This window comes from Pseudophryne corroboree, chromosome 6 (assembly GCF_028390025.1).
Source record: "Pseudophryne corroboree isolate aPseCor3 chromosome 6, aPseCor3.hap2, whole genome shotgun sequence".
NCBI classification, from domain to species: domain Eukaryota; kingdom Metazoa; phylum Chordata; class Amphibia; order Anura; family Myobatrachidae; genus Pseudophryne; species Pseudophryne corroboree.
Genome location: NC_086449.1, coordinates 75,273,563 through 75,286,598, shown reverse-complemented (window position 1 = coordinate 75,286,598; position 13,036 = coordinate 75,273,563). Strand labels below are relative to the sequence as shown.

At 47.0% G+C, this 13,036-nt stretch overlaps 2 protein-coding genes across 7 annotated transcripts in view; one reads left to right on the top strand and one right to left on the bottom strand.

Annotated features, from left to right (window-relative positions):
• The window catches only part of LOC134936225 (tetraspanin-1-like), a 181,288-nt gene that overhangs the window by 49,139 nt on the left and 119,113 nt on the right, over positions 1 to 13,036 (bottom strand). For 3 of the 4 annotated variants that reach the window (XM_063931205.1, XM_063931206.1, XM_063931203.1), the window contains exon 3: positions 1,108 to 1,305. In XM_063931205.1, the coding sequence (XP_063787275.1) occupies positions 1,108 to 1,305 (198 nt within the window). Of the gene's footprint in view, positions 1 to 1,107; positions 1,306 to 3,526; positions 3,682 to 13,036 lie in introns of all 4 variants that reach the window. The other variant, XM_063931204.1, reaches the window with a different exon arrangement.
• DNASE2 (deoxyribonuclease 2, lysosomal) overlaps positions 1 to 13,036 on the top strand; it is a 185,977-nt gene that overhangs the window by 64,163 nt on the left and 108,778 nt on the right. The gene's annotated exons all lie outside the window — the stretch shown is intronic.

Sequence of the window (13,036 nt, the reverse complement as noted above, 5' to 3'; positions counted from 1 at the left end):
TGTGCGGCTGTGCATCTTTGGACGCAGCCACTTACAGGGACACGCCAGCATCTGCTTAGCCACACACCTGCTACCTCCAATGAATGCCCACTGAAATCCGTAGACTCTGCGTCCAATTATGTTTTGCGTCTTCACGCGGTAACAAACGGATGCATGTGCTGAGCGACTCTAACACATGTGCAGAAGATGAGAGAGCAGCAGGCTAGTCAGGTTGAAATACAGAGTAGCAACACTTCTGCTGTCAGGAAATGGCACATTGCTCTGCACTGATATCAGGTGAACTTGCAGAAGAGAGTGCTTTCCTATACCCGATGAGAGAGTGCTGGAAGGGAGAGAAAGGTACCTACTGTATTTCCAGCTCAAAACTGTTCAGGCATGCCAGATGAAGAGGTGTCATGTGCACACCATTAGCATCTGACTTGTGTGCCATCAACATGCGTTTCACCCAGTAGTTGGGATTTGTTCACTTGCAGCTTAATCCAGAGTTCCTCATTTTCCAACTCACTGTCACTATTACATCTCTTAGTCAATCGTATGGCAGAATATGTTTTCAATGGTATGCCTGTGTAATAGCATTATTGCTAGTGAATTGCCGTACACCAGATACTAACAGGATTGTACTAATTAAAAAATATTTTCACCCGCGATCACATATTTTAATATTATTCTTTTAGGAGAAAAAATGTTTAGGTATAATTACTTATTTTTCACATAAATAAAATAAATATATTTAATATAATATAAATAAGAATAATTTTTTAACAAGAGTGCCCGCAAAAAGAGTTTTTTTGCATACTGACAGGAACTTCTGGGAGCACCACAAACATATGCTATTTTTTGCAAATTAAAGCCCGTTAGGGTTTGATGCATACATTATAATTTATTTTTGGTTATTAATACATAAAGATACATATATAGACTACCAACAGTCTGGAGCGGGACCTTTTCTTTTCTTGTTGCACTTCAACATATTGTAGGGCAAACTAAAATGTACCATTATTATATTGAAATTTTGTTAAATATACGTAGACATAGAAATGTGTAAGTACAGATATTTTTAAATATTCAAAATATGCTTTTATGAAAACCATATCAGTTACAACTCACAATTAACAGTAAGCACCGTATCTCCTTCAGGGCTCCGCAGCAACCCAAAAATCCCAGAAAGCATATAATAAATCCAGCTGCAATGCAGAAAAAGCCCACGTTCAGGAAATACGCAAATTGGATTCCTAGTATCTGTACAAAAGAGTTGCTTCCAAATTTAATCCACAGACCCATTCCTATGAGTATAGCGCCACATACCTAGAGGATAAGGAGAAAAGAACATGAGTAGAAACATTTAAGAGAAGGTGAAAGTACAAGAGTGGCCAGTTGGGTCAGACTCAGCTCTACGCATTTCGCCAAGCAGACAGATCACTTCTGACATCACTTGGGCCTATATGGTAAAAAGATGACTTCTGTTTTGTTGTGGTGCATAAAGATTATTGTTATTTTTATAGTGAGTATTGTTTCCAAATGTGAACTGAAAAATGTGACCTGTGGCCACAGGAAAAGAGCTTTTGTGCCTTTCCCGTACTTCCAACAAGATCCATTTCTTCTGGGAAACCATAGTCTAGACTTGTTTCCCAATTTCAGCTACCTGGGCCAAGTTAACAAAGTCTTTCCATCTACAAACCAGGTTTGCAACACTTTTCTTGGACTCACTTCATTACCTAATGCAAGCATCTGGACCACACCATTTTTTAGAAAGCAAATAATGCAACTTTCAGAAACCTTGAGGACTGGAGTCACCCAAAACAATGAAAGTGGGAAGGAGAGATGTGTTATCCAGCATTTGACTAATGTTAATGACTCTTGTCTAAAACTATGCGGATTGCTCTTCCTCATGCATGTCCAGACTCTGAAAGTGATATAATTTGCTGGGTTGGGTACAGGATTCCAATAGTCAGGATGTCGACAGTCAGTATAAAGACAGCGGCATCCAGACGGTCAGAATCCTGCCGCATTTTAATGAGTCTGCTAACCTTCCTCCGTATCCTAACCATCCCTATCTGCAGCCCAATCCTAACTCTCCGCTTCCGCAGCCTAGCCCTAAACCTCCTGTCCCGCAGCCTAATTCTAACCATCCCACTCCCTCTGCATAACCCTAACCAACCCCAGTGCCTATTCCTAACACCCCCCAACCCCCCGCCGCCTAACCCTAACCCTCCCCACTGCAAACGTATGTTCGGGACGCTGACTGACGGGATTCCGGCGTCAGGATTCTGAGCGGTGTTGGGATTCTGGCGCCGGTCTTCTGACCGCCGGTATCTTGACCATCGGGATGCCAACTACATCCTATTTTGCTTTCTTTAAGCTGGCCAGGGTGCATTGGCCTCCACTATTTCTCCAGTCCTATGGAATGTCCTCATACACGCTATCAAACATTTACTCAGCTTTCACACATCCCCTTAGAACTCACCTCATCCCTCCAGCCTTCCACCTTTTAACGCTCCCAAAGTCAGCCCCCCTCCCCTTTATGCGTTCACCTATAGTCTAACTAGAATTTAAGAAATAATTCTTAACAACGTTGCTCAAGTTCTATCAAGCTAGACGGGAAATGCTGTCAAACATCAATTTTGAAATCATTCCTCAGATTATCAGCTGGACTGAGACCCTGGGCTTTTCTTGACCTACACAACATTCAGATTTATTTTTATTTCAGCTACGAAACGTGTTTTTTGATATATATAGTTTTGTTTTGTTTTTAAACATTTGATTCACACCTTAAAGCTGTCCCTCTCCCTGATACTTTCCTTTCCATATTTAAACATGCATCTGCCACTTTTGATACAGTAGATCGCCCTCTTCTCCTACATACCCTTAACAACATTCACCCTGATGACACTGTTCTTTCCTGGACCATGTGCTGTTTATGTAATCGCCATCTTTGTAGACAACCCCAAAATCCTTATTTTTTTTTTGTCATGTGTGTCCAAGTGGCGCACTGCCCTACTCACTTGGATGTTGCAACGTTATCAACAGCTCAATGTGTTGTGGCGGGGAGGCCACATTGCCATAAGCCAGAGGCAATACTCACCACCTGACTACCTGGGTGTAGGCTGGTTGTCACATGCAGTGTGCTGAGATTCAAAACCAAGCAATCAGCCCACTTGTAAGCTGGAATAAAGCTTTGCTGCAAACAGAGCATAGGGCTCCTGACGCTGAACAAGCTGGCCAGGCGGGTGGTGGTAAGCATTATGAAGGCAGGATGGTTCACATATCTTATGCATGCTGTCTGTGAGCCAGAGTGGCAAACCTAGTACTGTGTCTGCTTCATCTTGTATAGTGTCTGTGACCTGCAGTAATACCAGATGTGACACCTGTTGTGCAGTGGCTGTTATATTGATGCGAATAAACAATCCACTGTTTTACCGTATTGCTGGACGCGATTCTTCCCGCCTTGCGACAGTATCTAGACCTAAGCTCATCATCTTGCCTCCACCCATTGCTACTAACCCACGACCGCTAGATCCCCACCTACCTCAACTATAGACTGCATCGCCCAAATTCCTTAGGTTTGCTGTCTTGGTGTCACGCTTAACTCTTCAATCCAAAGATAACAATTTAGTTGTGGTGGTTTTACTCAAAAACTCCCTTCAGGAGGGTCCGAGCAATTACAAAGCTGGTTTCCTCAAACTGAAATGCAATGCAGAATTTCAGAAAATGGCAAGGCTACATGCCAATAATTTATTCAATCAAAACATGCATTTAATAATTTATTGACATATAGCTTTGCTTTTTTTTTCCTGAATTTATCCTTGACTCTTCGCTAAGTCTTACTCTTCACATCCAGTCCCTCACACTTATGTGTAACTTCCACCTGTGAAATAGTGCACACATTGAACTCCCTACAAAAGTATGCAATGACCTCCATGCTGCTAAATCTAAGGGACACTACTCTATACTTATTCTACTTGATCTCTCTGTTGCTTTTGACACTGTGGACCATCCTCTCCTAATGCAAATCCTTCACTCCATTGGTCTGCGTGACACTGCCCTCTCTTGGCTGTCTTCCTACCTCTCTGACCGTTCATTCTCTGTCTTCTCTCATGACTCCACCTCCCCCTCACGTCCACTAACTGTAGGTGTCCCCCAAGGTACTGTCCTTGGTCCTCTTCTCTTCTCTCTCTATACGTCCTCACTAGGTAAGCTCATTAGTTCTTTTGGTTTCCAATCTCATCTCTATGCTGATGACACCCAAATCTATCTTTCCTCTCCAGACCTCTCCCCTGCTCTCCTCACTCATATCTCCAACTGTCTCTCTGCTACTTCTTCCTGGATATCCCAGCGCTTTCTTAAACTTAACATGTCTAAGACCGAGCTGATCATCTTCCCTCCCTCCTGCATAACCTCACCTCCTACAATCTCATTATCTATTGATGGCACTACTATCTCCTCTAGCCCCCAAGTGCGCTGTCTTGGAGTAATCCTTGACTCCTCCCTCTCCTTCAAACCACACATTCAGCACCTCTCACAAACCTGCCGTTTTCATCTAAAAAATATTTCCAGGATCAGACCCTTTCTGACCCAGGATGCTACTAAGACTCTTATCCACTCACTGGTCATCTCCAGACTGGACTACTCTAATCTCCTCCTGACTGGCATTCCTGACAAACACCTCTCTCCACTACAATCTATCCTCAATGCTGCTGCCCGGCTCATTTTCCTCACCAAACGCACTACGTCTACCTCTCCTCTCCTACTAGACCTTCACTGGCTCCCCTTCCCTTTCAGAATCCATTTCAAGCTTCTCACACTCGCTTACAAAGCCCTCACCCACTCCTCTCCCATCTACATCTCTGATCTTATCTCCCTTTACACTCCCACCCGTCCTCTTCGCTCTGCTAATGCACGACGACTCTCCTGCCTACGGATTACTTCCTCCCACTCCTACCTCCAAAATTTTTCACGTGCTGCACCACGTCTCTGGAATTCCCTACCTCTCCCCCTCAGACAATCCACCTCTCTACAAAACTTCAAACGGGCTCTCAAGACCCACTTCTTCACCAAACCCAGCCAAATCTCATCCTAACCCTCTGTTCCACATTCTCTATGTACCCCATCTGTGTCACCCCTGTCTGTCTACCCCTCCCCTTTAGATTGTAAGCTTGCACGAGTAGGGCCCTCTTCCCTCATGTGCTTATCCTTTGTCTTAGTTTAATAATCTTCAACTGTACCACATCCAGCAGTCTTCTGCCACCTGATACTTATTCCAGTGCCATCTACTGATGTAACTGTGTTTATTTATCCTGTACTTGTCCTATACTGTCATCAACTGTAAGTTGCTGTTTTCCTGTTTGATTATTTATGTACTCTGTAATTGGGCGCTGCGGAACCCTTGTGGCACCATATAAATAAAGGATAATAATAATAATACTCCATCCGATGGTCGAGATTGTGATCTGTGGCTGTATCCTCAGACGCAGCACTCGGATCTTGTAAATGTCTATCTCCTACAGATTCCTCCTGCTGCATTTGAATTTGAATGACACGGAATTGCACAGCGCTATGCAGTTCCTTACAAACATGAATTAGGCCCAGAGGTGATGGGATCCTTGCGAGAATGGGCGGGCACACCACCTCCTTCACTACATTGTCAACTATTGCACATTCTCATTCTCTCCTCAATCACTATGTTTCTGGTCTCTGTGTCTGTTGCCAGCCTTCTCCCTGCACCTACTTCCTGCCTAGCAGTGCGGCTCTACTACTACTACTACTAATAATAATAATAATAATAATAATTTTATTTATATAGCGCTCTTTCTCCAATAGGACTCAAGGCGCTTAACAGATACATAGCATAATATAGTACAGAAAACAATGAAGTACAGAAAAGCTTTTCATAAAATACAGAAGCATGGAGATACTAAAGGGACATTATGGAAATGCTTGAGTAAAAATAAGATTTTACTTACCGATAAATCTATTTCTCGTAGTCCGTAGTGGATGCTGGGACTCCGTCAGGACCATGGGGATTAGCGGCTCCGCAGGAGACAGGGCACAAAAATAAAAGCTTTAGGACTAGGTGGTGTGCACTGGCTCCTCCCCCTATGACCCTCCTCCAAGCCTCAGTTAGGATACTGTGCCCGGACGAGCGTACACAATAAGGAAGGATTTTGAATCCCGGGTAAGACTCATACCAGCCACACCAATCACACCGTACAACTTGTGATCTGAACCCAGTTAACAGTATGACAAACGTAGGAGCCTCTGAACAGACGGCTCACAACAATAACAACCCGATTTTTTTGTAACAATAACTATGTACAAGTATTGCAGACAATCCGCACTTGGGATGGGCGCCCAGCATCCACTACGGACTACGAGAAATAGATTTATCGGTAAGTAAAATCTTATTTTCTCTGACGTCCTAGTGGATGCTGGGACTCCGTCAGGACCATGGGGATTATACCAAAGCTCCCAAACGGGCGGGAGAGTGCGGATGACTCTGCAGCACCGAATGAGAGAACTCCAGGTCCTCTTTAGCCAGGGTATCAAATTTGTAGAATTTTACAAACGTGTTCTCCCCCGACCACGTAGCTGCTCGGCAGAGTTGTAATGCCGAGACCCCTCGGGCAGCCGCCCAAGATGAGCCCACCTTCCTTGTGGAATGGGCCTTGATAGATTTAGGCTGTGGCAGGCCTGCCACAGAATGTGCAAGTTGAATTGTGCTACAAATCCAACGAGCAATCGTCTGCTTAGAAGCAGGAGCACCCAGCTTGTTGGGTGCATACAGTATAAACAGCGAGTCAGATTTTCTGACTCCAGCCGTCCTTGAAATATATATTTTCAATGCCCTGACAACGTCCAGCAACTTGGAATCCTCCAAATCGCTAGTAGCCGCAGGCACCACAATAGGCTGGTTCAGGTGAAACGCTGAAACCACCTTAGGCAGAAACTGAGGACGCGTCCGCAGTTCTGCCCTGTCCGAATGGAAAATCAGATATGGGCTTTTATACGATAAAGCCGCCAATTCTGACACTCTCCTGGCTGAAGCCAGGGCCAGTAGCATGGTTACTTTCCATGTAAGATATTTCAAATCCACCGATTTGAGTGGCTCAAACCAATGGGATTTGAGAAAATCCAAAACTACATTAAGATCCCACGGAGCCACTGGGGGCACAACCGGGGGCTGTATATGTAGTACTCCTTTTACAAAAGTCTGGACTTCAGGAACTGAAGCCAATTCTTTCTGGAAGAAAATCGACAGGGCCGAAATTTGAACCTTAATGGACCCTAATTTGAGGCCCATAGACAATCCTGTTTGCAGGAAATGTAGGGATCGACCCAGTTGAAATTCCTCCGTCGGGGCCTTCCTGGCCTCACACCACGCAACATATTTTCTCCAAATGCGGTGATAATGTTGTGCAGTCACCTCCTTCCTGGCTTTTACCAGGGTAGGGATGACCTCTTCCGGAATGCCTTTTTCCCTTAGAATTCGGCGTTCAACCGCCATGCCGTCAAACGCAGCCGCGGTAAGTCTTGGAATAGACACGGTCCCTGCTGAAGCAGGTCCCGTCTTAGAGGTAGAGGCCACGGATCTTCCGTGAGCATCTCCTGAAGTTCCGGGTACCAAGTTCTTCTTGGCCAATCCGGAGCCACGAGTATCGTTCTTACTCCCCTTTGCCGTATAATTCTCAGTACTTTTGGTATGAGAGGCAGAGGAGGAAACACATACACTGACTGGAACACCCACGGTGTTACCAGAGCGTCCACAGCTATTGCCTGAGGGTCTCTTGACCTGGCGCAATACCTGTCCAGTTTTTTGTTGAGGCGGGACGCCATCATATCCACCTTTGGTTTTTCCCAACGGTTCACAATCATGTGGAAGACTTCTGGATGAAGTCCCCACTCTCCCGGGTGTAGATCGTGTCTGCTGAGGAAGTCCGCTTCCCAGTTGTCCACTCCCGGAATGAACACTGCTGACAGTGCTATCACATGATCTTCCGCCCAGCGAAGAATCCTTGCAGCTTCTGCCATTGCCCTCCTGCTTCTTGTGCCGCCCTGTCTGTTTACGTGGGCGACTGCCGTGATGTTGTCCGACTGGATCAACACCGGCTGACCCTGAAGCAGGGGTTTTGCCAGGCTTAGAGCATTGTAAATCGCTCTTAGCTCCAGTATATTTATGTGAAGAGACATCTCCAGGCTTGACCACACTCCCTGGAAGTTTCTTCCCTGTGTGACCGCTCCCCAGCCTCTCAGACTGGCATCCGTGGTCACCAGGACCCAGTCCTGTATGCCGAATCTGCGGCCCTCTAACAGATGAGCACTCTGCAACCACCACAGAAGAGACACCCTTGTCCGTGGAGACAAAGTTATCCGCTGATGCATCTGCAGATGCGATCCGGACCATTTGTCCAGCAGATCCCACTGAAAAGTTCGTGCGTGGAATCTGCCGAATGGAATCGCTTCGTAAGAAGCCACCATTTTTCCCAGGACTCTTGTGCATTGATGCACAGACACTTTTCCTGGTTTTAGGAGGTTCCTGACAAGTTCGGATAACTCCCTGGCTTTCTCCTCCGGAAGAAACACCTTTTTCTGAACCGTGTCCAGAATCATTCCCAGGAACAGCAGACGTGTCGTCGGGGTCAATTGAGATTTTGGAAAATTCAGAATACACCCGTGCTGTTGCAGCACTACTTGGGTTAGTGCTACTACGTCCCCCAGCTGTTCTCTGGACCTTGCCCTTATCAGGAGATCGTCCAAGTAAGGGATAATTAATACGCCTTTTCTTCGCAGAAGAAACATCATTTCGGCCATTACCTTGGTAAAGACCCGAGGTGCCGTGGACAATCCAAACGGCAGCGTCTGAAACTGATAATGACAGTTTTGCACCACGAACCTGAGGTACCCTTGATGTGAAGGGCAAATTGGGACATGCAGGTAAGCATCCTTGATGTCCAGGGACACCATAAAGTCCCCTTCTTCCAGATTCGCTATCACTGCTCTGAGTGACTCCATCTTGAACTTGAATTTTTGTATGTACAGGTTCAAAGATTTCAGATTTAGAATAGGTCTTACCGAGCCGTCCGGCTTCGGTACCACAAATAGTGTGGAATAATACCCCTTTCCCTGTTGTAGGAGGGGTACCTTGACTATCACCTGCTGAGAATACAGCTTGTGAATGGCTTCCAATACCGTCGCCCTGTCTGAGGGAGACGTTGGCAGAGCAGACTTTAGGAACCGGCGAGGGGGAGACTTCTCGAATTCCAACCTGTAACCCTGAGATACTACCTGCAGGATCCAGGGGTCCACCTGTGAGTGAGCCCACTGTGCGCTGAAATTCTTGAGTCGACCCCCCACCGCCCCTGAGTCCGCTTGTAAAGCCCCAACGTCATGCTGAGGGCTTTGCAGAAGCCGGGGAGGGCTTCTGCTCCTGGGAGGGAGCTGCTTGGTGCACTCTCTTACCCTTTCCTTTGCCTCGGGGCAGATATGACTGTCCTTTTGCCCGCTTGTTCTTATAGGAACGAAAGGACTGCGGCTGAAAAGACGGTGTCTTTTTCTGTTGGGAGGGGACCTGAGGTAAAAAGGTGGATTTCCCGGCTGTTGCCGTGGCCACCAAATCCGATAGACCGACCCCAAATAATTCCTCCCCTTTATACGGCAATACTTCCATATGCCGTTTGGAATCCGCATCACCTGACCACTGTCGCGTCCATAAACTTCTTCTGGCAGATATGGACATCGCACTTACTCTCGATGCCAGAGTGCAAATATCCCTCTGAGCATCTCGCATATAAAGAAAAGCATCCTTTAATTGCTCTATAGTCAATAAAATACTGTCCCTATCCAGGGTATCAATATTTTCAGTCAGGGAATCCGACCAAACCACCCCCGCACTGCACATCCATGCAGAGGCGATGGCTGGTCGCAGTATAACACCAGTATGAGTGTATATACTTTTCAGGGTAGTTTCCAGCCTCCTATCAGCTGGATCCTTGAGGGCGGCCGTTGCAGGAGACGGTAACGCCACTTGTTTTGATAAGCGTGTGAGTGCCTTATCCACCCTAGGGGGTGTTTCCCAGCGCGCCCTAACCTCTGGCGGGAAAGGATATAATGCCAATAACTTCTTTGAAATTAGCAGTTTTCTATCGGGGTTAACCCACGCTTCATCACACACTTCATTCAATTCCTCTGATTCAGGAAAAACTACAGGTAGTTTTTTCAGACCCCACATAATACCCCTTTTTGTGGTACTTGCAGTATCAGAGATATGCAAAGCCTCCTTCATTGCCGTGATCATATAACGTGTGGCCCTACTGGAAAATACGTTTGTTTCTTCACCGTCGACACTAGATTCGGTGTCCGTGTCTGGGTCTGTGTCGACCGACTGAGGTAAAGGGCGTTTTACAGCCCCTGACGGTGTCTGAGACGCCTGGACAGGTACTAACTGGTTTGCCGGCCGTCTCATGTCGTCAACTGATTTTTGTAACGTGCTGACATTATCACGTAATTCCATAAACAAAGCCATCCATTCCGGTGTCGACTCCCTAGAGGGTGACATCACCATTACCGGCAATTGCTCCGCCTCCACACCAACATCGTCCTCATACATGTCGACACACACGTACCGACACACAGCAGACACACAGGGAATGCTCTTATCGAAGACAGGACCCCACTAGCCCTTTGGGGAGACAGAGGGAGAGTTTGCCAGCACACACCCAAGCGCTATAAATATATAGGAACAACCCTACAGAAGTGTTGTTTCCTTTATAGCAGCTTAATATATCAATATCGCCAAAAAAGTGCCCCCCCTCTCTGTTTTTTTACCCTGTTTCTGTAGTGCAGTGCAGGGGAGAGTCCTGGGAGCCTTCCTCGCAGCGGAGCTGTGCAGGAAAATGGCGCTGTGTGCTGAGGAGATAGGCCCCGCCCCCTATTTCGGCGGGCTCTTCTCCCGGTGTTTGTGAGACCTGGCAGGGGTTAAATACATCCATATAGCCCCAGGGGCTATATGTGATGTATTTTTAGCCAGAACAAGGTATTATCATTGCTGCCCAGGGCGCCCCCCCCCAGCGCCCTGCACCCTCAGTGACCGCTGGTGTGAAGTGTGCTGACAACAATGGCGCACAGCTGCAGTGCTGTGCGCTACCTCATGAAGACTGAAAAGTCTTCTGCCGCCGGTTTCTGGACCTCTTCACTTTTCGGCATCTGCAAGGGGGTCGGCGGCGCAGCTCCGGGACCGGACTCCATGGCTGGGCCTGTGTTCGATCCCTCTGGAGCTAATGGTGTCCAGTAGCCTAAGAAGCCAATCCATCCTGCACGCAGGTGAGTTCACTTCTTCTCCCCTAAGTCCCTCGTGGCAGTGAGCCTGTTGCCAGCAGGACTCACTGAAAATAAAAAACCTAATAACTTTTTCTAAGCAGCTCTTTAGGAGAGCCACCTAGATTGCACCCTGCTCGGACGGGCACAAAAACCTAACTGAGGCTTGGAGGAGGGTCATAGGGGGAGGAGCCAGTGCACACCACCTAGTCCTAAAGCTTTCATTTTTGTGCCCTGTCTCCTGCGGAGCCGCTAATCCCCATGGTCCTGACGGAGTCCCAGCATCCACTAGGACGTCAGAGAAAAGGAAAGTCTTGAGTCTACTTTTGAAGGATTCTATAGTTGGGGCCTCTCGCACTGTGCGGGGAAGTGAACTCCATAGAGTCGGAGCCACATGACTAAAAGCTCGACCCCCAGATAAATTATGGGAGATTCTAGGTACTGCTAAAAGACCTTCATCTACAGATCGCAGTAATCGAGTGGGGCAGTATGGGGTCAGTAGCTGCTTCAGGTACCTTGGGCCCTGGTCATGTAATGCTTTGAAACTCAGTAAGCCAATCTTGAAGATGATTCGCCATCTTACAGGCAGCCAGTGAAGGGAGTAGAGTATGGGAGTTTTGTGGCTAGAACGGGGCTGGTCGGTTAACAGCCTGGCAGCTGTTTTTTGCACCAGCTGTAAGCGGTGCAATTCTTTTGCTGGGAGACCAAGGTAGAGGGCATTACAGTAGTCTAATCGAGATGATACAAATGCATGGATGACTTTTGGCAGATCATCTGAGGGAATTAAGTGCTTGATTCTGGCTATGTTCCTCAGGTGACAGAACGAGGATTTGATTGGGGCTGATATCTGATGTTTTAGGTAGGCAGCAGTATAACGGTGCAGTGAACCGGGGGTCTGATTCTGATGTAGTCACTACTGTAAGTGCACCTGCGACTTGTTACGCAAATTTGCTAATGTCACAGCAGACTGAAAATGTATTGAGTTGCCCATACACAGAGGATGTCGCTGATCCTTGGATCATCAAGCATCTACTGTAAGTGACCTTATGATCGCGCATGATGGCCGTGGGAGCTGAGACACTCCCATAGTATGCTGGTGCTATATACATAAATGTTAATAATAAAGCATGTAAGTTGCACCCATACTATGTCGCCACAAGTTTGGAGTGGCCATGGCATGACCTAACAATATTGTGTGTATCGCTATGCCTCCTTGGCTGGCTCAGGCCCCATTAAAACATCTTTTTATGGGACAGCAGGACCCCACCCCATTAACACCCCAGTCTTATAGCCCCTCCCCCTCACTTTTATTGTAGTGCATAGTAGTGGGTGGGGCAGGGGGACTGATTGTCACTCCCCCGTGTTGCAGCTGATCCCTGCGCCTGCAGAAATCAGCTTATTTGTGTTCGTGAGGAACTATGTTACACTCCTTGCACTTTTCATATAGGCACATGCACCCCGGGTTGCCATACGCATGCCATTCTGGAGCGCAATTTTGGGAGAGATGTCGGCGGTAATAGGCTGCAATATCACTCCCAAGCGGCGTGAACATGAGGAGGAAATCCATTCTGCACATTTCCTCCATTATACAAAGGAGATCCATTCTGTACATTTCCTCCATTACACAAGGGAGATCCGTTCTGCATGTTTCCTCCATTCTACAAGCAGGACAGCACTAACGTGTAAGATGCGACCTGGTCAGGTAACACACTCCTGGCTGCGGTCGCAA